This window comes from Dermacentor variabilis, chromosome 8, assembly GCF_050947875.1.
Source record: "Dermacentor variabilis isolate Ectoservices chromosome 8, ASM5094787v1, whole genome shotgun sequence".
In the NCBI taxonomy this organism is placed as follows: Eukaryota; Metazoa; Arthropoda; class Arachnida; order Ixodida; family Ixodidae; genus Dermacentor; species Dermacentor variabilis.
Window position 1 is genome coordinate 16,939,241 of NC_134575.1, and position 25,468 is coordinate 16,964,708.

At 48.5% G+C, this 25,468-nt stretch overlaps 1 protein-coding gene across 7 annotated transcripts; it reads left to right on the top strand.

The window, feature by feature from the left end:
• Positions 1–292: 292 nt before the first annotated feature.
• LOC142589713 (uncharacterized) lies at positions 293–21,688 on the top strand. 7 transcript variants are annotated; one of them, XM_075701266.1, is made up of 3 exons: positions 293–936; positions 6,184–6,295; positions 20,337–21,688. In XM_075701266.1, the coding sequence occupies exon 3, from the start codon at positions 20,343–20,345 to the stop codon at positions 20,844–20,846; it is 504 nt and encodes a 167-aa protein (XP_075557381.1). In that variant the 5' UTR covers positions 293–936; positions 6,184–6,295; positions 20,337–20,342; the 3' UTR covers positions 20,847–21,688. The 7 variants fall into 7 exon arrangements, with proteins under 7 accessions (XP_075557381.1, XP_075557382.1, XP_075557379.1 ...); XM_075701264.1 differs by having other exon boundaries at positions 295–936; positions 20,332–21,688; XM_075701267.1 differs by lacking the exon at positions 6,184–6,295.
• The last annotated feature ends 3,780 nt before the right edge of the window (positions 21,689–25,468 follow it).

A 25,468-nucleotide genomic window follows, 5' to 3' on the forward strand; every position in this document is an offset into this window, starting at 1 on the left:
TTAAAAAGGGATGCTTGGCCTTCGCTCTTTCCAGTAAATCAACATGTTTTCGCGTGAGGAATGAAATGGGAGTTGTGAAATAGGAGGAGGAGAATGGTGCTAGCTACAGGCGGAGGGCACGAGCCACGTCATGAGGCAGCAACGACAACAGCAATCTAGCCTTGCAGATGCATATTGCAACGATCGCAGTGCCCCAGACCTTATTTTATAAAACCATTTTAGTGAGTATTTCAAGGTGTTATAGACAGCCGTATATATAAGCAGCCCTTCGTCACCGGGAAGTACAAATGTTAGTCCCAAGCTTCGTGGCCACAGCTCACGGAACTTTCTAAAACGACTCAGCCGCCAAGACCGCGTTGCTGCCAAGCATAGTATTCAGATATCGCGCTGGAACGTGTGTGTGAGAGCCCGACGACGCCGTCATCCGATAACGTTATGACGGCGAGCTCGCCGGTTACCTATCGCGTGCCTGTTGGCGTGTTCTCTCTTATTTTTATTCTATTTCCTGCGTCATTCTTTTGCACCCAAGTGTAGGTGCGTTCCCTTCTTCTCTCTCAGTGCCTCCATCTCGCCGGCGCAGGGACCTGGTGGAGCATTCATCAAGGCTTCCTGTTCGCACGGTCACGTAATTGACAGTTCTGTGCTAAACGGAGGAACGCGGGCACTGTATATGCTGCACATTCGCCTTCGTCTGCTGCACGCTCGCCGCCGTCAGCGCCATCTGCAAGACGCCCGCTGCCGATCGTCTGCTTGAAATCCGCCGTCTGCATCACGCAATGTTCGCCGTCATCGACATCGCAGAGAAGGACAGCCTTCCCAGGTCATTTCGATAGTGTGCCCCTTTATATATATTTTTTTCTTTCGTGTTTTGCAACCAGCGCGAAGAACGATACTGCTTCGCGGCGCCTGGAGACCATTTTGACATTTCTGTACAAGGTGAGAATATTGGTCCGATTACACTTTGTTTTCAAGTTCAAGTGTATACATGTGATCTTTTGATATGCTTCTTGTGCTACAGAGAAAAATGACAAAATATTCGAACAAAAATGCAATCATTGTATAAGGGTTCATATGTGAAATGCCGGCGGCATAAACACCAAACACGGATATTGAATTTTTATCTCTTAAGCGAATAATTTAGTATTGCTTATCTTATAAAGTACTTGCAGTAAGGCATATGCTTTTCAAATCTATGCTAATTCTCTACTGGCGGCCTCAAACTCTCCTGCATGCACAATCAATGTTTTTTTTTAAGTAACGCATTTAAACGAAACTACCACATCTTCTTGATTTGCATGGCCTATTTCGACAGCTCTATGTACAGACGCGTCAGATGAACATAGGAAGCACCCATGTTTTATTGTACCGCGACGTCTTAATAGGCAAGGCATGAGCAATTTCAAAAACGTGTAATCATGGAACACGCCCTGTAAAGCAATTATTAAATGCGATTATTTTAATATAATATTATGACTATGTACGGACGTTGCCACAACAAATGATGTCATTGCAGTGATGGCGGCAGCATTTCACTCGGCTTATGCTATGGGGCCACGATCAAAGGCGCACTTGGAGCAGAGCTCAAGAATCACGCATTGCACGCGGCTACCACGGTAAAAAATGCCGTGCGTTTGAAGCATCGAGAAGATTACGGATTATCTGGAAGCACCTTATTAAATGTTCGAAAGTTGCACATGTGGAGGTATACGTGACAGAAAAAGAGTGATATATAAGACAAAAATTGGTGATTTGCTATCACCCCCCAACAGCCTATAGCTAAAATCTAAAAGTAAGAGATTTTACTAGCACCTGTGAAATCGTTAGAAACTAAAATTTGTTCTTGGCTCGCTAAGGCCAACTGTTGGCAGGCAGCAGATAGCAGGGCTTCCCTTTATTAATTACTTCTCTCCACCTTGCGGGTTTCCGCAGAACTGTTACGTCAAACTCTTGCCTTTTCTTCGTGCTGTCGACAGATTCGACTTCGCCCTGCCATCTGCTAACCGCCTGGTTAGCCCAGATGGTAGAGCGGCTGCCCCGGAAAGACGGTGGTCCCGGGTTCGAGTCCCGGATCACGACGGATTTTTCTTCAACTGCGAGGCTTTTCTTTCGAGGAACCAGTATTGGTTTCCTTTGTAGCAATGGTTACCACAAAGAGGGTATGATGACGACAACACGACAACAATGAGATGAGGATTCTTAAATTATGACGATGGATTAACGACGACAACCACGACATGAGGGCAATGGGTTAACGACGAGTGTAAGACGACGATGGTGTGAGCACGACGGCATGTGACGACATAATGACGATCATTTCATGGCAACGGCAGCTTAATCACGACTGAATGAAGATAGCGTGATAACGATAAAGTGACGAAGAAGAAATGGCGTCTATAGAACGATGAAGGCGGTAGGACGACGGCATGAGAACGGGACGACGTTACTGAAATGATGACGACGGTAAAGCGCGGCATGATGACAACGTTATGACGACGATGGCATGACGTTAGCCGGATCACGAAGCTATAATTACGATGATGAGACGATGGCATCGCAATGGCGGTGACAACGAAGGCACGACAACGGTATGAGGACAATGAGACGACGAAGAGTGTACGACGACAATGGCGTTGTGAAGACTGTGTCACGAAGCCTGTATGACGACGATGGCATGACAAAAGGCGGATGACGAAACGGCAGTGACGACAATGAGACGATCGCGACGGCATGATGACGATGGTATGACGACGGATGCATGATAGCGACTGTCTGACGGCGATGGCATGACAATGGCGGCATAATGACGGTTGAAGGACCGCAGCGTGATAAAAATAGAATGAGGAAGAAGGATTGACGTCGACGGAATGACGAAGGCGGTACGAAAACGATGGCACGACGACAGTGGGATGACGTCACTGAAGTGGTGATAGTAAAAGGAAAGCACAACGACGTAGGCATGTCGAAAATGGTGTGACGATAGCTGTGTGAGGACGATGGCGTGACGACGACGGTATGACGAGAGTCGAATGACGAAGTTAGTATGACGAATATGGAATGAGCGCGACGACATCACAACGTTACGACAATGAATGCATGACAGCAGTATGACGACTATGCTATGACGACGATGGCATGAAGACGGTATAAGGACAGTGGGATGACAATGAGCTTATGACGAAGCATGTATGACGACAGTGGCACGACGACAGTCGGATGACGAAGTTGGTGTGTACGACGACAACGGAACGACAGCGACGGCATCACGAAGGCGGTGTGACAGCGAATGTGCGACCGTACGACGACGATGGAATGACGATGACGGCATTACGTGAATCGGATAACAAGGAATGACAATAACGCAATGACCGCGACAGCATCGTCGCCACAAGCACATATTTGTGTGCCAAGCCAAAAGACATGAGTCACTGAGTCGGCGTAGAAGGCGTGACGAGGACGGCATGACGAGAGTCAAAACATGAAGCTGTAACGACGAACGACCGCAACGGCATCAACGAGCATGAGCCCGTACCTAGGGGCCTGACAGACAGACAGACAGACAGAGATAGATAGATAGATAGATAGATAGATAGATAGATAGATAGATAGATAGATAGATAGATAGATAGATAGATAGATAGATAGGCTCAAAACGCCTGAAGTACACGAAAACTGCTAGTCGAATTAAAATAAATTTATGCAACATGACACAAAAAGTTTATTTCTGTGGTAAATGTACAACATACGGCGAAGATACATGATTGGACGAAAACATCAAAATAAAATGACTTTTTTTTCGGAGCGTGAGTGAGTGAGTGAGTGAGTCAGTCAGTGAGTGAGTGAGTGAGTGAGTGAGTGAGTGAGTGAGTGAGTGAGTGAGTGAGTGAGTGAGTGAGTGAGTGAGTGAGTGAGTGAGTGAGTGAGTGAGTGAGTGAGTGAGTGAGTGAGTGAGTGAACTTTTATTGGGTCCAGCAAAACGCGATAAAACGCGCACCCGGCTAATCCCGCGACGAGACTGGCAGATCTAGTCTGCCGGCCCCATCGCGGGCGCGCTGGACGGCCAGGATTTGGTCCTCAAAGACGGGATTTCGAAGGAGCGCGTCCCACTCATCCTTGGTGAGCTTCGGGCCCAGCGACCCGCACTCCCAGAGCACATGAGGCAAAGTAGCAACCTCACCGCAGGCCACGCAAGAACAATTCGGATAAATCTCGGCATATATGCTGTTAAGGGACGCCGGATTTGCAAAAGTCTGAGTGTGACCGCCTGCGGCCTGTTTAGCTTGGAGTGAGGCGGCCGGAAAACCCTTCTCTCTAAGTGAAAGAATTTAGTAAGTTCATTGTGCGTGATAGGAGCTGCCCCCGCTTAATCAAACCGACGACAATTACACGCTGCGCCGGATGTTTGGCGAGTATCGATGAATACAGGTCAGTTCAGCTGACCTTTCTAAGTACCGCTGCCTGTATTGTAGGCAGCGGTACTTAGAAAGGTGCTAATCTCAGCATGCACTATTTCGGTTATCACTTCATGCGCACAGTACATAGAAGTGTCATAGAAGTCCCTTCGTACAGCTAGGATGAATTGTCGTGTTCTTCTCCACCATCTAAGCCTGACTGTGAGAAAAAGAAAATCGGTACACAATAGCAGCCGATAGACGCGATTTTCGTTGCAGCTTCTCCAAACTTAGCAATGAGTAGAGCTGTTTCAGGCGAGTCCCGTAACGAACAAGCTGCAGGGTTTCAAACGTGTGTTTCAACTTCTAGCTTCTTTCGGTGTCAAATATTTACCGTTTTTGTCGTGTAATCTATGTGCTTAAAATGCTTTACTTAGAATGCACCTATTTCGAACAGGCCGCTCGAAAGCCTTTGAACACGTCGAAGAGGGCCCGAAGGGCATTTCGAGTGATCTAGTGACCTTTCTCGACCGCTCATCGTTCACTCGCAACCGTGCTGTTCCCCACGAAGCGCAACTGATAGCGAGCCTGCTATCTCCTACTTCCAATGCCACCGCACTGTGAAAGAGAAAGGAACGATTCGAACGTCAGAAGTCAATAAAAGGAAAGAAACGGGCCAACTCGCAAGGTCCCGTCCATCTGTTTCGAAAGGTCAGCCGTCCCCGCCTGTGGATCCAGACCAAAATAAGTTGCAGAACAAGCTTCGTGTTACGCGTCAAACGAACGCCGTGAGAACATGGAATGCGACGTCGTGTTCGCGGCTTCCATCGTGCTTTCTTGGCATCCTCCCTCCCCCCCCCCCCAACAACGGTTGCATAGCACGTGCACAACGCCGCCGTTTGCGCCATGGTTTTTCTGGTTTGCCGACCCCGAACACAATCGTCGCATTCGTTTAGCGAAGGGCTTGTTACTGTGCTTGTTTTCGGCCTCAACAAAGGCACGTTTTCAGATAAGGAATGTACGTGCACAAGCACCTAGATTTAGGAACAACAACCCATTTCAGCCTTTTACGGCTGCGTTCGTTGGAAGTCGCGAATGACGGCATGCCTGTGGCATGTGCCATAGGGCAATGGCACAAAGACTCGTTTTTTTTCCCGCGAACTTCAGTAGACGAGCGATATACCATACCGGCTAGGTATGACGTGCGAGACATTCTCTCCAATCAGGGAAAAAAATCGGCTTTTTCACCCAGAGCCGCATGGCCAAAATAAAGGATTCATTCAACCATTCATTCATTTATCACTTAATTAATTAATTGAAGCGATTATTACGAAAGAATTCTCTTTCCTGTCTGCACCTGCAGGGAGGAGATTTAGAATGAGTTGCTTGTTTATTAATGCGAAAGTATTGTATTTCGTGGATCTTCAGTGTGCAATTGACTATGAATTGAAACGCAAGTGGTCGGAGCAGACGTTATAAGTGCAATCGCTTAACGTTTCGACGTGCAATTGACGCGCACGTGGTATCTAAGCACGCTTAACTACTAAGCTGCGCACTAAGACCACGAACGACGTCAGTGTCACAAATACCGGAGTGCTTGCCCACACGGCCCGCATTTCATTTGTCTGAACTTCGCGTTTTATTTTAATAAGCTTTCGTGACTGCTCCCTAGCTTATTTCACCAGAAAGAAATGTAAAGCAATGAACTGAACTGAATTGAATCTTGGTGGCATGTTAAGAAAGAGAGAAAATTGAGCTACTTGGTATAGAGATTCATGTTATCAAATATGTGCAGGTCAAACGCACATGTTGGAATCTACGTGAAGCCAAGGTTTCGTGAAACGGTACGACCGTGGCTTGAGTTCGACCCTCGGTGCCTGCTGCGATCTGCTTTTGTCTGTGACTGGGTGAGCGAGTTGATTGCACTGGCTGTCAGTCCTTTCTTCGATCAGACTCCCCGTTGACTTCAGTTGAATTCGAAATCCCTTTTGTTAACCTTTCCGTTCCTGTGATGAATTCCGTATTGCTTTCGTTGGATTCCTCGGAAGTGACTTCTCATCTATTTTAGATTGCTTATCATACACCACAAATGGAATTGGACGACATTATTGCGTTCCCACTCCATTTATTTAGGTTGCCATTAATTTTGTATGTACGTTCTGTATGTGCATAGGCTAGGCACAGATATGTGAGAGAAGCCTACAGAGTGTTGAATGAAATTGGCACAAAAGTAAAATCTTAATTTTAGTAGTACATAGAATATGCAGCTTCAAGAGACCAATGCTTAAAGTAAATTGCCCTTCTACAACACCAAAAAAAAAGTCATTCTTACCTTGACAAAAAGCTTGGTAACCCAGAAAAGACGCAAGAACGAATGGTGGGGGGGGGGGGGGGAGGGAGGCGACCCTGGCTTGGAGTTTGCACACCACAACACCGTGACTTCATAAACTTAGATAGCGTCTGTTCAGGCCTAGTAAATTTGTCATCCGTGGACATGGAATGCGCTGTATTCTAAAGGAAAGTTAAACACTGAAGTTAAGGGGCTTCACGCACTTTAATCGACCACTACGACCCAAATACTAGAAAACAAATTGAAATCCGTGAGGCCACACTCCTGTATTGGCACTGGGGTTCCGGCAAGAAAATTTAAGTGACGTTGTCCTGCATTTTCTTTTCTAATAGTGAACCTATCACGCTAAACAAACGAAAGAAAAGCTTTCGAAAGTATTTTATGAGTACACATTTATAAAGTACGAGTTAAAATACACTCATTTATTTACAGGTATCCATCTTGATCGCTTCTTTTTCTTCCTCTTCCCCTCCTGTTCTTGTCTCTTTTGTCTTCTTCTTCTTCGCCGGAACATCACAACATTTGTTAGTTTTTCCTCTTAGTTTCACATTAAGTCTTAAATAACTATTGCAAGCATGATCGTCATCAGCGTCATCGTCTGTTTATTTAGATATGTGCTAGCGCCTAAATCATATTACATTCCGCACTCGTCGCCTGCGAACGTTGCTATAACAAAGAATTGTCTTGAGTGGCGTTACGTGAGTTTCTGTGTAGCCCAGAAAATACACAAATCAGTAGTGATTAACGCCCATCGTAGGAGATAAATGGCGAGAAAGCAAACATGCAGCCGACTCCCGGAAGAAGACAAACGGCACCGGCTTCATGGCTCAAGGACGACACTCGAAATGCAAGCGATACGTACGGCGACTGTGTCTCGTAATCGAGATGAAATGAGGACCCCTATCAATTGTGTGACGTCACAGTAATCGGTTGTAAATACGAGTTACGGATTTGGCCGGTATTATTGCAACAGCTCGACCAACTACCCTACCAATGTCGGCAAACTTCGATCATCCCGAAAATAGTCACAATGGACACGTCTTATCACCGTGGGCACACATTGCTGACTGTACGTCAAACCTTGTGAGCGAGCGAGCGAGCGAGCGAGTGAGTGAGTGAGTGAGTGAGTGAGTGAGTGAGTGAGTGAGTGAGTGAGTGAGTGAGTGAGTGAGTGATGGTAACCTTTCGACCCGCTCGGGTGGCTCAGCTCAACGTCGCGCTAGGTCGTCGGTTTGCTTCCTCACCGCCGCAGCCTCATTTTTCATAACAGCAAAATGAAAAAAGGGGAGAAGAAACGGCAATGTAACGCGTTTTGGGTGCACATTGCAGAAGCTCAGTTCGCCAAATAAATCCTGACTCATCCACTACGGCGTCTGCCCCCAGTGTTGGACTGGATAAATAAATAAATAAACATTTCTATATATAATCAACCTGCCTGAATTCAAGAAGTCAGTCAATCGATAATTCGATCTCAGTCCCGGTTCACCGAAAAAGCGTACAAGATAGGTCATAACAGCGAGGGGTACGACCACACCGCGAGAAATCACATGACACGACAAACAAAACGTCCGACTTCCGTGCCAATTCCCCTTCCCCTTGCAAAGCGATTGTGAGTACGGCGGGTCGAGAATGGGGCATTCGTGATCAGCAGCAGCTCGCCCGAAAGCACATACAAGTTTAAGAAAAATGTGAATGTTTCCCTGTTTTTCTGGCCTCGTACTAGTTTTCATGCGCGCCGATCTTCACGACCTCTTCCATTTTGTTTCAGCTACATCTCGTACCGTCCGCCCCCTGCACATCTTTCTTTATCTTAGTTCGCTCGTTTCATATCGCCGACAAAGCGATATGGCTCTAAGGAAGTGCAATACACAATGATCTATCACCTCTGAAAGGGCGAAGCCGTTCCAGCAATACACACACACAGAAGAGAGAGAGAAAAGCCCTCCGTGCAAGCGAGAACTCGAGATTCTGAGAAACCAAAGAGGTTGCTACATATTTATCGTCACTTGGCGTAGGCTCACACTCAAGAGGCCCAGACTCCCGCCCAATGTGTACATACACGCACGTGATCGTGCCAAGAGATTTCCGTGCTTACGCCACTTAAGAATACCGTCCCGAGATAGCGCGGTTCTCGGGCAGGGTACTGGTGCACTCGGATGCGTGCAATCCATCGCGAACTTCCTCATGAATGAGCAGGACAGCATGTCTTATGCCTGCGAACACAGCATTAGCGTCCATCTTCTGTAGATACAGACGCGCGGGTCGAGTTGGAAGTCGGCTTGACAGTGCTTAAAGAAAACCTCTTATACACCTCTTAAAGAGATACGATATACTGCTTGGTAAGTCAATGCAACTTTCCCCGTGTTATGATCAGACCTTTTCCTGTGTGTGCGTGACTTTCCTTTTTCTTTCCGTCAAGTTTTCAAGTTACGTATGTTCGTTCGCGTTGTGAGAACGTCAAGAGGCATTCTTTAGCGCATTCGCAGTACGAAATTTGTGAACTTAATTCTTACGGAAAACCGACGGCACCTGACAACAGTAAATATGTATAATTTTAGCTACACCTTATCTGATTATGCATTTTCTGACATGTAATGTGCAACGTGTCACATCGTATGGAAACGTCTTTGGAATGGAGCGATGTACCTGACAATTTTAGCACCGTAATAGTAAATAAATTTCAACACTAAAATAGTACAGAACATTTGTGCTTATCAGAAGTTCTTTCCGTAAAATTGCGCTTTCCAAAAGCGGGTGTTTCAAGTCGTCATAGACTACAAATGATGGTAATCGATACGTCGAGAAATTGCGACAGACGGCGTGTTTGTTTGTTTGTTTGTTTGTTTGTTTGTTTGTTTGTTTGTTTGTTTGTTTGTTTGCTCGTTTGCTCGTTTGTTTGTACGTTGGTCAAAATTATTTAAATATATATCTCTGAAATAGCAGCCTGGAGTTCAATGAACGCATGGTGCCAACTGAATTCGTTTAAACAGAATTCAACTATTCTTCCCCTTAACAGTAGCTGGTGTTGCGTTTCGCCTGCGACACGTGGTTTTGCCGGCGCGTCTGCGGCGGGGCGGCAGACATTTTGGCCCGATCGTCGTCGCCGCAACACTCATCGCCAGGTGTTTCCAGGCGCGTCTGCGGCGATGCGACCGCCTAGGGATCCTCCTCGCATTCCAGTCATTGTGCCCGAAACAGGCGATGCCAAAGCAGGGATCTCATTCCAGTTATTGGGCCCGAAACAGGCGATGCCAAAGCAGGGATCTCGTTCCAGTCATTGTGCCCGAAACAGGCGATGCCAAAGCAGGGATCTCATTCCAGTTATTGGGCCCGAAACAGGCGATGCCAAAGCAGGGATCTCGTTCCAGTCATTGTGTCCGACCGGCAGCGCCACGACAGGGTGCTACGAGATCGTGCGCAGCGCCACGACCAGGTGCTACGAGATCGTGCGCAGCGCCACGACCAGGTGCTACGAGATCGTGCGCAGCGCCACGACCGGGTGCTACGAGATCGTGCGCAGCGCTACGACAGTGTGCGTCACCATTAGCCCATTGTACATTCACGTGCTCGTCTTTTGAGGGGTTCCTTCTTGCCCTCAACTGCGAGAGTATAAAAACAGCTGCCCCCGGACGCCAAAAGGAGGGCTCCGATTTCTTCTGTTGAGTGAAGTGCTCTCCCGTCTCTCTACTTCGGTCAAACCTGACCGCCAACTCTTTGCGATGTTAAAATAAACAAGTTGTTTCGTTGTTACCAGTCGACTCATGCTTTGCCGGGACCTTCGGATGCTTCCAGTTGTACCCCAGGCCGCCAGGCCAACGCTACCCTTGGGGCTTGCGACCCAGGTACAACCACGGGCGTCAGCGCCGAGTTCCCAACAGATCGTACCAGCAGTCGGATCGAAACATCTGGTGGCAGCGGTGGGATCGCCTACGACTTCAAACAACGGTCTGCCAGCGGCGAGATCGCGACAACGGAGGCCAGCGGCAAAGAGATGCAGTTGACAGTATGCTGAGCAGCTCAACGACGATCCGGGAGCAGTGCAACGAGCCCTGTGTGACGACTGGTTGCCTGCAGCGGAACGACTGCGCGGAATTCCTGCCTGCGAGGTTTGGTGAGTGCGGGACTTTCTTCTTCTGAGCTTTGCCAGGCTTTTGTTAGTGTCAGAAACAGAGCTGGTAATTGTGGTTGTCGTTGCTGCCGGGTTAGTTGCGGCAAGACAATAGTAAGCAGTAGAGAAAGCAGCATTCAGAGCAGCCATGGATTTGAAGTCGTTGCGCAAACCGAAATTGCTGGAGCTTGCAAGAGAGTTGGGTCTGGATGTCTCGGACAAACTCAGAAAACCTGAACTGCTAAAGGCTATTCTTGAGTTAGAGGCTGAGGATGACGAGCTGTCGGAATGCCTTGAGACTATTGAAGAGAGGGAGACAGAAAAAGAAGAGCGTGAACGTAAAGAACAGAAAAAGCGAGAGCAACAAGAGAAAAAAGAAGAGCGCGAACACGCTTTGGAAATGAAGCGTCTCGAGGTAGAGATGGAACGCGCTCGTAATGGAAGTCAGGCACACGGTGCAGGAGAACGCGTATTGTTCAAAATGACGGACCTGATGCGGCCGTTTAAGCTTGGAGAGGACATTGGTTTGTTCCTGGTTAACTTTGAGCGAACGTGCGAGAAGCAGGGGTTCTCTCGGGAAACGTGGCCACAGCGCTTGCTCACTTTGATACCCGGCGAGGCGGCCGACGTAGTCGCTCGCTTGGATAGAGAGGAGGCAGAGGATTTCGACAAAGTAAAATCGAGTCTGCTAAAAAAGTACCGGCTGTCTGCGGAGGCGTTCCGTCGGAAGTTTCGGGAAAATGAGAAAGGCAAAAGTGAGTCATATACAGAGTTTGCGTATAGGCTTATGTCGAACATGCAGGAGTGGCTCAAAGAAGAGAAAGCGTTTGGTGACCACGATAAAGTTCTGCAGTGCTTCGGGCTAGAACAGTTTTATAGTCGGTTACCGGAGAACGTGCGATACTGGGTCTTGGATAGGCCAGACGTGAGTACGGTGGCTAGAGCCGCTGAGCTAGCCGAGGAGTTTGTGACGCGTCGAGCTCGCGGAGCTAAGGACGGTCAAAAGGGTGAATTTGGCTCCAAGTCTGAGAGGCCAAGGTTCACGCCCATGAGATTTAAGGGGGACACGCGTAGTGAGGATGCGAGTGAAAGCAATCCGACCAAACGTAAAGAGACGGCAGCCGAAGCCGAACGCAGAAAGCGGTTCGAGATGAGGCGAGCGGGCGTTTGTTATACGTGCCAGAAGCCGGGTCACTTTTCGGCGCAGTGTCCGGAAACAACACCAAAAGTTGTGTTTTTTTCAATAGGCAGCACGGACGAGAACATGAAGCTTCTCGAGCCTTACATGCGAGACCTCTTCGTGAACGGGAAAGAGTGCCGAGTGCTTCGCGATTCCGCAGCTACGATGGATGTAGTTCACCCGTCTTACGTAGAACCCCATATGTTCACGGGCGAGTGCGCGTGGATCAAGCAAGCCGTGGAAGCTCATAGCGTGTGTCTGCCGGTAGCAAAAGTGCTTATTGAAGGACCTTTCGGAGCGCTTGAGACGGAGGCGGCAGTGTCATCTATGCTGCCACCCCAGTACCCGTACCTATTTTCAAACAGGTCCGATCACCTCCTGCGCGAGAAGGGGCTTTTGTTTGGTGAAGCTAGTGTTCAGGCCTTAACCAGGTCGAAGGTTCGGGAGCTCGCTGCAAAGGCGGTAGTTGCGGGGCCGACGTTATCAAACAACGAAAAAGGGTCAGAGGCGCAGCAAGCTGATATTCCGAGCACGCCCGAACTGAATAAAATTGAGTCTGTAACGTTAAAGGCGCCAGATACTGGAGAGGAAAATCCCGATTCGGGAAAGTTAGAAGAGCTATCTACTGATTTGCTCATCGCGCCTACGTCAGACGGACTTGATAGGTTGCTAAAAGTCAGCCGGTCGGCTTTGATAGCCGAGCAAAAGAAGGATGGCAGCCTGGAAAACGTGCGCTGCAATGTCAAAGAAGGTATCGCCAGGAAAACTGCGCGTTTTGTGGAAAGAGGTGGAGTCCTGTACCGGAAGTATCTAGACCGAAGAGGAGTGGAGTTCGATCAGCTGATCGTGCCTCAATGCTATCGCCAGGATCTGTTGCGCTTGTCGCATGGGGGTTCGTGGTCCGGACACCTAGGAGTTAAGAAAACTAAGGACCGTCTCTTGCAAGAGTACTATTGGCCAGGGTGTTTTCGGGACGCAGACCATTTCGTGAGGACATGTGACACTTGTCAGCGGGTGGGCAAACCAGGGGACAAATCGAGGGCGCCGTTGAAATTGGTACCTATCATTACGGAGCCTTTTAGACGGCTCGTTATTGATACTGTGGGACCTCTGCCGGTAACAGCCACGGGGTACAGACACATTTTGACTGTGATCTGCCCAGCGACAAAGTTCCCTGAAGCAGTGCCGCTTAAAGAACTCAGCTCAGTTGAGATAGTTAATGCACTACTGTCCATATTTGCGCGAGTTGGTTTTCCTGCAGAAATTCAATCAGATCAGGGCACAGTGTTTACTAGCGCTTTGACGACAACTTTTCTCGAAAGGTGTGGGGTAAAGCTGCTACACAGCTCAGTGTACCACCCACAGTCGAATTCCGTTGAGAAGCTCCACTCCGTCATGAAGCGCGTGTTGAGAGCCTTGTGTTTTGAACATCAAACTGACTGGGAGCTGTGTCTGCCTGGGGTGATGTTTGCTTTAAGGACCGCGCCGCATGCGGCTACGGGGTTTTCGCCAGCTGAACTGGTGTACGGTCGCTCGCTTCGATCTCCGCTTCGCATGCTTCGAGAATCGTGGGAAGGTAGGGGCGACGACCCAGTCGTGGTGGAGTACGTACTTAAGCTCCTCGAACGCTTAAGAAGGGCACAGGAGTTGTCAGGTGAAGCAATGGCAAAGGCCCAGCAGAGGGCCAAGGTTTATTATGATCGGACAGCCAGGGCCCGTCGTTTTGAGGTTGGCGATGAGGTCATGATATTGCGCACATCGCTAAACAACAAACTAGACGTGCAGTGGGAGGGCCCAGCACGAATTGTTCAGAAACTGTCGGACGTTAACTACGTGGTAAGTCTGCCAGGAAAGCGGAAAGCACAGCAAGTTTACCACTGTAATCTGCTCAAACCTTATAGACAACGGGAAGCAGTGGTGTGCATGATGGTAAACGTTCCTGAAGAGCTTCCGATCGAGCTTCCAGGACTAGGCTCAGTGACGAACAGGGAAGACACCGGTCAAGTCATTAGTGACCTTATCAGTAAAGCACCGCTGTCGCCTGAGCAGAAAACCGAACTACACCAGCTATTACAAGAGTTTCAAGGTCTGTTCTCTGAGAGGCCTGGTAGGACTTCGGTACTTACTCATGATATAGAACTTACCTCCCCAGAGCCAGTACGATCCAAGGCGTATCGGGTGTCACCCCGCCAGAGCGATATTATGGAGGCTGAGGTAAAGAAAATGCTACAGCTCGGTGTTATTGAGGCAGGTGAGAGTGATTATACCTCCCCTTTGATTTTAGTTGAGGTACCGGGCAAGGAACCTCGTCCTTGCGTCGACTACCGCAGGCTTAATTCCATCACTAAGGATCAAATTTATCCGATCCCTAACATCGAGGAGCGCCTTGAGAAAGTTAGTAGCGCTCAGTTTATTTCCACCCTAGATCTTGTCAGGGGTTATTGGCAGGTTCCACTTACAGAAGAGGCTAGTAGGTATGCGGCGTTCATTTCACCAATGGGAACATTCCGTCCTAAAGTGTTGAGTTTTGGTTTGAAGAACGCGCCATACTGTTTTTCAAGTCTCATGGATAAAGTGTTGCGGGGACAGCAAGAATTCGCTTTACCGTATCTAGACGACGTAGCGATATTCTCCGCATCCTGGTCTGAGCATATGACACACTTGCGGGCAGTGCTAACCCGCCTGCGCGAAGCAGGCTTGACAGTAAAGGCTCCTAAGTGCCAGTTAGCACAGGCCGAGGTTGTCTACCTCGGTCACGTGATTGGTCAGGGTCGTCGCCGCCCCTCTGAAATAAAAGTGGCCGCTGTGCGAGACTTTCCGCAACCGCGCACCAAGACCGATATTCGGTCGTTCTTGGGTGTCGCCGGCTACTATCAGAGGTACATCCCTAGGTACTCTGATATCGCGGCTCCCCTGACGGATGCTCTAAGAAAGACAGAGCCTCAAACAGTCGTCTGGGACGAGACCAAGGAAAGAGCTTTTAGCGCCCTAAAGAGTGCCCTAACAAGCCAGCCTGTGCTACGATCGCCAGACTATACAAAAGGGTTCATTGTTCAGTGCGATGCTAGTGAGCGAGGCATGGGCGTTGTACTGTGCCAACGGGAAAATGGAGAAGTAGAACACCCCGTCCTGTATGCTAGTCGTAAGCTGACCAGTCGTGAGCAGGCGTATAGCGCCACCGAGAAAGAGTGTGCGTGTCTCGTGTGGGCCGTTCAGAAATTGTCATGCTATCTAGCCGGCTCGAGGTTTATCATTGAGACGGATCACTGCCCTCTCCAATGGCTGCAGACCATCTCTTCCAAAAATGGCCGCCTCCTGCGCTGGAGCCTCGCTTTACAACAATATTCCTTTGAGGTGCGTTACAAAAAGGGGAGTCTCAACGGTAACGCCGATGGCTTAAGTCGAAGCCCCTAACGTGGGAATCAGCCTCAAAATTGTTTGTTACTGATGTTTTTCTTCCTGAGGCAGGATTTTTTTTAACATATTGCTTTTGTTTAGTGTTTCAAAGTGATGATATGCTTTCTAGTGCAATTTTTCAATTTGTGGACGCGTTCTGAGTGATGCTAGACTACTGTAAGGAACTAGGCAGTGGTATAAAAAGGGGAAAGAGCCTGGCAGGGCTTAGTGAGGGTTGTGCCGTGCTTGCTGACTGAGCGGTTGAGTTTCAGCGTAGTTCTAACGCTTGCCGGGAACGAGAACAAAAATGTGAACTCTCCCGAAGTCACTTTGCAGTGTCCCGTGCGAACCTGAACGAGAGAACGAGGCCTTCTCTGTGCGCTGCGCTCAAGAAACGTCAAGGGACGCCCGACTTCGGTTATGAGCATCATCGAGCGACATCCCTCCGGACAGCGGATGCAGTCCCCTGTCCATCGGGATCTCCTTCCCCCGGCGGGGCGGTCTGTTGCGTTTCGCCTGCGACACGTGGTTTTGCCGGCGCGTCTGCGGCGGGGCGGCAGACATTTTGGCCCGATCGTCGTCGCCGCAACACTCATCGCCAGGTGTTTCCAGGCGCGTCTGCGGCGATGCGACCGCCTAGGGATCCTCCTCGCATTCCAGTCATTGTGCCCGAAACAGGCGATGCCAAAGCAGGGATCTCATTCCAGTTATTGGGCCCGAAACAGGCGGTGCCAAAGCAGGGATCTCGTTCCAGTCATTGTGCCCGAAACAGGCGATGCCAAAGCAGGGATCTCATCCCAGTTATTGGGCCCGAAACAGGCGATGCCAAAGCAGGGATCTCGTTCCAGTCATTGTGTCCGACCGGCAGCGCCACGACAGGGTGCTACGAGATCGTGCGCAGCGCCACGACCAGGTGCTACGAGATCGTGCGCAGCGCCACGACCAGGTGCTACGAGATCGTGCGCAGCGCCACGACCGGGTGCTACGAGATCGTGCGCAGCGCTACGACAGTGTGCGTCACCATTAGCCCATTGTACATTCACGTGCTCGTCTTTTGAGGGGTTCCTTCTTGCCCTCAACTGCGAGAGTATAAAAACAGCTGCCCCCGGACGCCAAAAGGAGGGCTCCGATTTCTTCTGTTGAGTGAAGTGCTCTCCCGTCTCTCTACTTCGGTCAAACCTGACCGCCAACTCTTTGCGATGTTAAAATAAACAAGTTGTTTCGTTGTTACCAGTCGACTCATGCTTTGCCGGGACCTTCGGATGCTTCCAGTTGTACCCCAGGCCGCCAGGCCAACGCTACCCTTGGGGCTTGCGACCCAGGTACAACCACGGGCGTCAGCGCCGAGTTCCCAACAGATCGTACCAGCAGTCGGATCGAAACACTGGGCCTACAGAAAGGATCACGCACGCGTGTTTTTAGCATCAAACTGACCTTGTATTTCCCAACACTAGACTGTAGGGCAAGTAGGTTTATGACCACAAACTTGCAGCACGCAATAAATAGGCCAGAAAAGTATAGCACAATCGGGCACAAAACTTTACGAGACACAAAGTTTTCGAAAAAAACTACGTTACCGCGAAGTTGCGGCACATAGTTTCAATTTCGAAGTTTCAGTGCTGTAGTCACTGCGACTTATTTAAATTATTTCAATGAACTCACTGTATATATACATATATATTGAGTCCATTGAGGTAATTTCTGTCTTAACAAAGTAGTAATTTATTTTTCTCGTAAAATCCGCAGACTTCTGTGCCGCAGACGTTCCGCAGACTTCTGTAGCAGAACGCATGCATGTGTCTGTCTCTCTGCTGCTTGAGAGCTCTGCAAGTCTACGCCGCTTATATTTAATAATGCCCTACTGCTCTTTAATGCCCATGATGGTGGTGCCTATGGTTTTTAATGGTGGTAAGGATGACAATGCCTATGGTGATGATCATTATGACGTCCTCAGGCGAGTCTTCTCTCAAATGCTCTAGCACTGACCATGACAGCCCTCGATAGATGGAGCGTATCATAACTTTTTTTTCTATTCCATACGCTGACCAACAAAAGAGAAGTGCTTAATGACGTGAACGCGCCTTTATTGTTTTTATTACACTATACACTACGGCATTTGATTTCAAAGCTTGTCATTGGAATGTGACGACGTGAGGCGACATTCCGCGCGTATGTAATTGGTTGTTTATTTATATCGGCAGATATGCAAGTAATGAAAAGAACGTTACTACTGACCGCAGTAACTGTACAGCGTTGTCTTGACAGCTGAACAGTGGTCAGCAATGGGGGGGGGGGGGATGTTAAAAGACAGGGAGACAGCGCAGCATTGAAGATAACGTAAAGGTAAACTATTTACATATTTACAACAGGGCGACTACGTAAACACATCCCTAGTTCTCTCGTGAAGCGACTTTGTCGAGAGAGTTGGTCACCCGGCCCCGGCACACCAGCACCGTTAGGTCACGTAGAGCAGCCGGATGGAGAAGCCCGACTGCTCGAAGAAGTCGCACAGTGTTTTGTGAGTTGCCTCCCGCGCGTAAGGGGGGGGGGGGGTACCACGTGTCCATATAATAGCGCGCGAAAAACTAACATTTGGCCTACATTACACGAGAGTGGGCGATTGCGGCTGGCCAGTCTGTGCTCCTGACGTCACTGCCACGAGCTATTGCGAACACGCGTGATAAGTATACAGCGAAGCTTAGATAAGAGACAATCAACGATAAACATATGGCTGAGGCTGAAGGTTCGCGTGGCTATGTGAAAAACACACGTGTAGTTATTCCCATCAGAGTTATATCACTCAATTCTTGAAATGCTCTCTTCCAAGAACCAGCAGCTTTGAGCGCATGCACACCGTAGGTGACAATGGAAGACCGTTTCAAGATGTTGTTCATCGTAATTGCCGTGTAAATGTACCAAATGTAAATGTACCAAAGTTCCGCAAAGGGGCTCCCCTGGTTCGCTGCATGCAGCCAAAGGTCGGCGCTTATCTCTAGCCTGGTGATGATCTGATGCCCTTCTGGGGCAACTTTATTGGCGCTAATATGCTGAATCTGAGTGGCCGACCTGCCGGATAAGATAAAAAACCGAGCTAGAAAACCTTTCCGAGGACTCCGAGCGTCCATAAAGATACCACGTCACCAGCGTGCATCTACAGAGACAACAAAGTAAACAAGCTAAAGAAGCTAAACTAATTTTGTAATGACAGAGAATACTTGAGCCAGTGGTCAGCTGTCTTCGTACGGTGGGACATGAAGGATTTGACAAGTGCTGCTGTACTACCTCTGCTAAGATCAATAGCAATACACAGAGACGAAAAAAGTAGTCATGGGACTCATGTGACACAGCAGTGTCTAGTGCAATAGCATCGCGTGTATATATTCTATTAACAAGGACACACTAAGCAAGGTCTTAATGTTTCATTTTTAGTTTCCGGAGTTTTCGCAGAACTTTCTGTGTATTATATACGCGCTACCGCTGACACACCAGGGCCAACATTCCGCCGCGATTACAAAAAGAGAGAAAAGAAACTTCAGAATAAGTAGCAGCGTTCAGGGGTGATACTGGTCACCTCAAGAAAGCTTTGGAGCAAATGTGGTATTTCGGCATAGCATTACTGTTCTACCATTGTGGTAACTGTTCCCACTTGCTACCACATGAGCATGCACGTTGAATCTAGCGCATGTACAGACGGTGGCAGGCGACAACGGCAATGGTAGACGATATGCCAAAATACTATTATATAGGAACGATCATCTCGCATTTACCACGACATATGCTGAGTGTCCCGCGTAACTTAGCTAACGTTCTTAAAAAAAATGCAAATGTCACTTAGCAGGACCGAACCAAATTTTGTTTTCCGTCGATTGGGGCAAGTCAGGCATTTTTTTTTTATTTCGGCTAGCTACGTAATCAGTTATTGTTGATTAATCAAATACTCAAATATTATGTTCAGCGCAAAAGTGTCAGTGAAAAAATTGCAGACCATCTTGGAAAATTCCAGATCCAGCATTTCGTTGCTGAACACGTGCTACATAAAATTTTTTTTTTAAAGGCCTGAAAGAAACGCCCCGAAATACGCAAATATGTCACAAGGCACTTTCTTGTACTTCGTATTCATCATTGATACTTTTGCTCTGAATATAATAGCTGAGCAGTTCGTTAATTAATAATAACTAATCCTACAGTTATGCGAAATACAAACGATAGTCTGACTTGTAGCAAGCGACAGCAAAACAACATTACAAAGGTTTTGTCCAGCTACGTGGCAGTTGAATATTTTTAACTTTTGGCACAAGTTACGTGGTACACATGGTACAATATGTGGCGAGGGCCTGGAGTAAGGGTTCCATCGCAAATGAATTTTTACAAACCCAAGTGTGTACTGCGTTTTTGCATGCAGCCGCGGTAACAATTAGAGATTACGATGGCTACGACTCTACCAGGACCTCCGTGCAAGAGATAACCCAAGCTGCCCTTTCAATTTCACAATTTTTATGCCTGGTTCTCGTGTATATAGTACCCAAAATGCAGACCACAGTTCGTCCTTCCCTGCCTTCTGGGATAACCGTGAGAATAGCGACCTCGCTCCCCAGACTACAATCAACGCTCGTAATTAAGCCAGTATGATAGCACTCGAGAGCTGGTAGAAGCCTACGGTCGCACAGGACATGACGCGGTTTCTGAGCAAACATGCTTATCCTGTCCCGTATATCCTGTATCCTCCCGGTATTTGGAACGTCTGCACCATCTAGAACATATACGTTCACAAATCACTATGGCCGCTCTCTTCTACTGACGTTTCTGCGTATGCTCTTTTCTTTCGTGCTCAGCGCCCGTTTTCGTTTGTTTGCTTTCACGCGTACTCGAAGGCAACGTGCCAATACTGTCGTCTGCTCTCTTCCCGCAGAACAGAAGGCCATGGTCAAGTTCCACCTGCCTTCGGCGCTGGCGCGAAACGCCTGGCGCACCTTTAACGTGGGCCTCTTCCTCATCGTCATCGGCATGGTTCCGCTCCTGCTGAGCATCACTTCGCGGACGCGGCTAGACGTGGTCTTCTTGGCCGGCCTAGGCCTAGTCTGCGTCGGAGGCACGCTGTTCCTGGTCTCTTCCTGCGTAGCCGTCTGCGACCACGTGCAGAACGTCGCGCGGCCAACGCCGGGTGACGACGTCGTGGTCGGCAGCGGCGGAGAGCCGGTGTGGACCATCGATGCACCACCCAGCTACGAAGAGGCGGTGGCCACGATCGAGCTTAGTCCATCGAGTCCCAGCGTCCACGATGCAACGGCGCCGCCCGTCGTGACCGTTGCGGGCAGCGTGGCCGTTTCCGTGACTGACGCCGTTGCCGCTTCGAACGCTTCGGATACGGCGAAAGCGAAATGCCTGATATTGACAGTGCCCGGACCAAAGTCTTCCGTGTGTTAGAGAACATTTGCTGCTTTCGCGCCGAGCGTGCGGTGTGAACGCGCTGCCCTCGTGCAGATCTTGGTGAAACCTTTCTCGTCGGATTATCGCTCGAGAGTTTTTCGATCGTGCCGGGAAAGTTGAGCACGCCTGTTCTTCGCATGCGACGACACCCTTGCATTGTGCCGCCAGTGAACTTCAGGACGGCGTGTTGTTCATGCTAGGTTGATGAGCACTTCTTAAGAACAACTCCTGACAGTGCGAAGCAGGCGTGACATTGACCGACTGGGGGCTAAAGGCGGCACAGGGATGAGGACACCTCTAGTGGAGAGATATGAAAGCAGGTCTTGTCCCTCGTTACATGTTGCCCTGAGAGCACCAGTACCTGTTATCGTAGTCTGAAGTGTTGGGGCCGGTGTGAACGCCTCCTAGGGTTATGCTTCGAGTTCCTCCGTGCAGGTTGCACGTCATGTTTCTGACGATGCTGCGCGGACTTCAACACGCCTGGAAGTCAACTGTCACTGTCGCTTCGCTCAAAGGCGACGCTGAGACATCGGACGTCTGCTGAAGCTGTGTCACCGAACTACGAAATCGGGAGCACTGTGGATATGCTATAGATTGAAGGGAAACAGATCTGACAACACCAGCCAGGGGTGACAGTTATCCCCCTCTTACACTCGAGTAATGGTGTCATTGCATGAATACTGAGGCAAGAAAAGATTGATTTTTTATTACGTTTTTATTTCTGCCTAGAAAAATTGTTTAATCAAACACTGCGCGCATTTCCTTCTACCTGTACGATTGTTCAAAAAATGCTTCCTGATGCCAATGGTGACATAAAGTATTTATTTCTGACTAAACTACGTAACTTGCATTATCGTATCTTTAAACTTGAACGGACCATCTATTCCAAGAGAAATTGACACAATGATATGAAGTGTGCCCGTGTAGCGAAAGCTTGGTGCATCGACATTTGAAATGTGCGCATAATGCCAACGTTGCGAAATCGTCGAAATTGAGTGTCAAGATCGCGTGGCCCAGCTTTGAAACGAAAACACAACCGGTATAGTACTATAGGCGTTAAGGATGACCTTATCATTGAGACATGGGGTAAAGCGCAACAAAACTCATTTTTTGGAAAGTCCGAAAGTTTTGGCGGCACTATAACAGTGCCCACAAGGAGCAGTATCATAATCCGTAGGCATTTCTTGTACACGGATGTATCTGAATAGGCTGGCACGTCGCAGTACCACTTGGCGGCAACCAAGCGTTCATTCATCCATATACGACCCGACACAGCAGGGATAGCTATTACCTTGTGAACTCGCATTCGTTCAGGAGTGTCAACTCCTGAACTGCTTATCTGTGTACTGAATACACTTTTGTTTCTCTTTCATTGCGTTTCTAACGTGTACATAATATTGACTTGCCTGAACAAAACTGCCCGGTTGGAAGCACGCCACATATTGTGTATAGCAACACTTCTGGCTTTCTTGCGTAAGCGTTCGACTTTTGCCCGTCGTGCGCACACGACCTACACAGCATGATAAACCGAACGCTGATAGCGAAAAGAAAGGGTGCAAAACAACGCGTAGAGTCAACGTATACGAACAGATGAACTTGTATCCGTCAAGGTCTTGACAACGAGGTCTTGGCGAAGACCTCGATGTATCAGCTATAGGTCCCGATAAATGCCTCTACGAGACGAGACAAGGCCACTCCTCGAAAAACTGAGAGGAAGCCGAACGAGAGAGGTTCCATCCTGGATGATGATGTGCATAGCGCAACAGCGGACTACGAACAGAAAGGAACGACGGTGGCCCCCAAGCGCTGACTCCCAACTGAACTTTATTTTCTTGAATGCGTACGCCCACGTAATCACAACCACCAAAACAACAATAACTCTCATCTTTGAGAAGAACCAACGTAGGTTAATAATATGACGCACCCCTCCCTGCGAAATTACACGTAAAAAAGTTCCTTTTCGTACAAGGCGAACGAAGGTTTGCTGACGCAAGAGCCTTTAGCAAAGCCATGGTCATATATATATTCACGGCCAAAGTCGCGTCATGGTGTCCTGCTCCCACGCGACCACTTTCTGCGTCATGACGTCACGATAGTGTTCAATTTTGCTATTCTATGCCACTTTAACAGTCACCTCTCGAGAAACGAAAGCGAAATTGACTATAGAAAAGCTATAAGTAATTTAGGGCGCTCGATCACTTGCCAGTAATCGTTGCTTTCGAGGCCAAAGACCTTGATGCACCGCAAGAAGAATGATGAGTCGGCATCTCCAAGCCAGTACTTATTTAATTTGATCAGACTAGTACGGCGATGTTGCCGGTGCACTTCCCAGAGTCTCAGCGGTCGACAGAGAATGCATACAGGGACCAGCGAATGTCCAGTTTTCATCCTAATCACTACCACCCTGCCCCACCTCAAACCTCGGCAAAACCACTCTCATAAGACGTTCAACATTTAAGTGCGTCAGCATTTCTATGCCGACCCACTGAGGAGAGCCGACCGTCCGCCTGTCCGTCACGTAAGGCGAATCGCCATAAAGAAAATAATGTATAAAACTAATGAAAAATCTGAAGGGCGAACATTGGCGGTGGCGAGTTTTGAACCTACGATCCTCCACTCAGAAGCCGAGTGTCTCAACCGCGCACTGGGCTGAACAGCCCCCCCACCTCCCTCCCACCCTTTTTTTTTTCTTTATTGCCACATTGAACAGCACTAGCAAGTATAACAAACATTCGGGGAACTAGTCTCTAGGAACTGGCAACATTGCGCTATTCCGTTAATATTTGCGCATGTTTAACAATGTTTCAACCTTAGGGAGTCATTCAAGCTCTGGAGTTTGAAACTGGTACACAGCTATAACTCTACTTATGCTATCGTTGAAATATAGCCTTATCGGCTTCATGTCTATGTCAGCGTTGCGAACTGCCATCCGAGATCGCCAAATGCTATGGAGACCCAAGACACACCCTTGCAGAAGGTGAGCATATCTGAACCATATGAATGCGTTCTACCGGCGGTACAAAACAAATGCCAAAGGAGAAAAGTTTCTATGAAGGCTTTGTTGAAAGATTTGTTGACGGTGGAACAAAGGCCATCTCTAGGACCACATGTAGAGCCGACTTGAAGCATTGTAGACATTAAGAAAGTTCCGACTGCGAAAATTTAATGCCAAACACGCCACACCTCCGATGCGTTTCGGTGGTCGGGGGATGCGCCTTCCGTTGAGTCTTTCCTTCACCGACCGAAATGCCACCGATCTCTAAGGACTCATGCGCTTTGCGTCGCACAACACTGACAGATAAGCAGTCAATGAGTTGGTAAGGATGACAAGTAGTTACGAGAGGTTACATGGGTCTCATCACGGTTGGTAACAGTTCGACGCGGATGGCTAAGGTACTAAAGAGCGACAAGGGCTTACAAATGGGCGCAATTCTGATAAGGTTGGTAAGGACCGATATGAGCTGATAAGGGTCAGACTGAGTTCAATAATGTTGATAAGAACCCATAATAGTTGCTAAGGGTCGGATAACGTCGTATAAGATTGATAAGGACAGATAGGAGTTGATAAGGATCGAACCAATTGCGGTAAGGTTAATAACGACCGGTAAGGGTTGGTAACGGTCGGATCGAGTCCGATAAGGTTGATAACAACCGATAAAGGTTTATAAGTATTTATACTGGTCCGATCAAGTTCGATAAGACTGATAATGACGCTGGGCTGCGTGGAGATGAGCAAGTGGCACAATGCTTACGCATGCTTAAGACAATTCCAGTGGAGTTTCTGCTGTAATTTTTTGCACTGGCCCGAAATATTGCCTGTGGAATGCCGCACCGATAAGCAATTGTTCATCTCTCGTCCTCTGCAAAGGCTACTCCCCTGTATATAGGAAGAAGTCACTGCAGCTATAGGCTGTCTCTGTGCCCGATGGAGGTCAATGTAACCCGCGCTCCGCATGCATAGTGGGAATAGCAGACGCACGATCACACACCTTTGACAGCATACGCAGGCCAAAAACGCGCCATTCAATGGCGTCATTATTAATGCGAATAGCATTCTTTGCCCACTTCAGCCATGTTGAGCATGTCTATCTTACGCCGGCCCAATGGCGCAAGCTGTCTGCTTGCTTGAGTCAATAGGTATGTGCTCCTTGCCGTGATTCCGTCGTGCTGGTTCCATTGTCGTCTTTCCAGCTTCATGATCTCAGTCTCGTCATGCTGTCGTCACGCCTTGTACTCCGACTCAGTGATCCAAGTCGTCTAACAGCTTGGGCCAATAGGTATGTGTTCCTGGTAGTGATGCCGTCGTGGTCATTGTCATCGTCGTCATTCCAGCTTTTTCATGCGTCTCTCGTCATGCCGCCATCCTCACGCTTTCGTTTTATAATTGTCATCACTTAAGTAACGTCGTCACATTGTCGTCATGTCGCTTTCTTCGTTCCAACGACATCAGTCTTTCTTCTTCGTTCTATTATAATCATACTACCACCATACAACCGTAATTATGCTGCCATTATCATGCCGTCCTCGTCAGAAAGCCGTTATAATGCGTCCCTTATTGTCAGGCCGTCGTCGTCATGGCGTCGTGGTCGTGCAATCATCGTCGCACCAACTTCGTCATG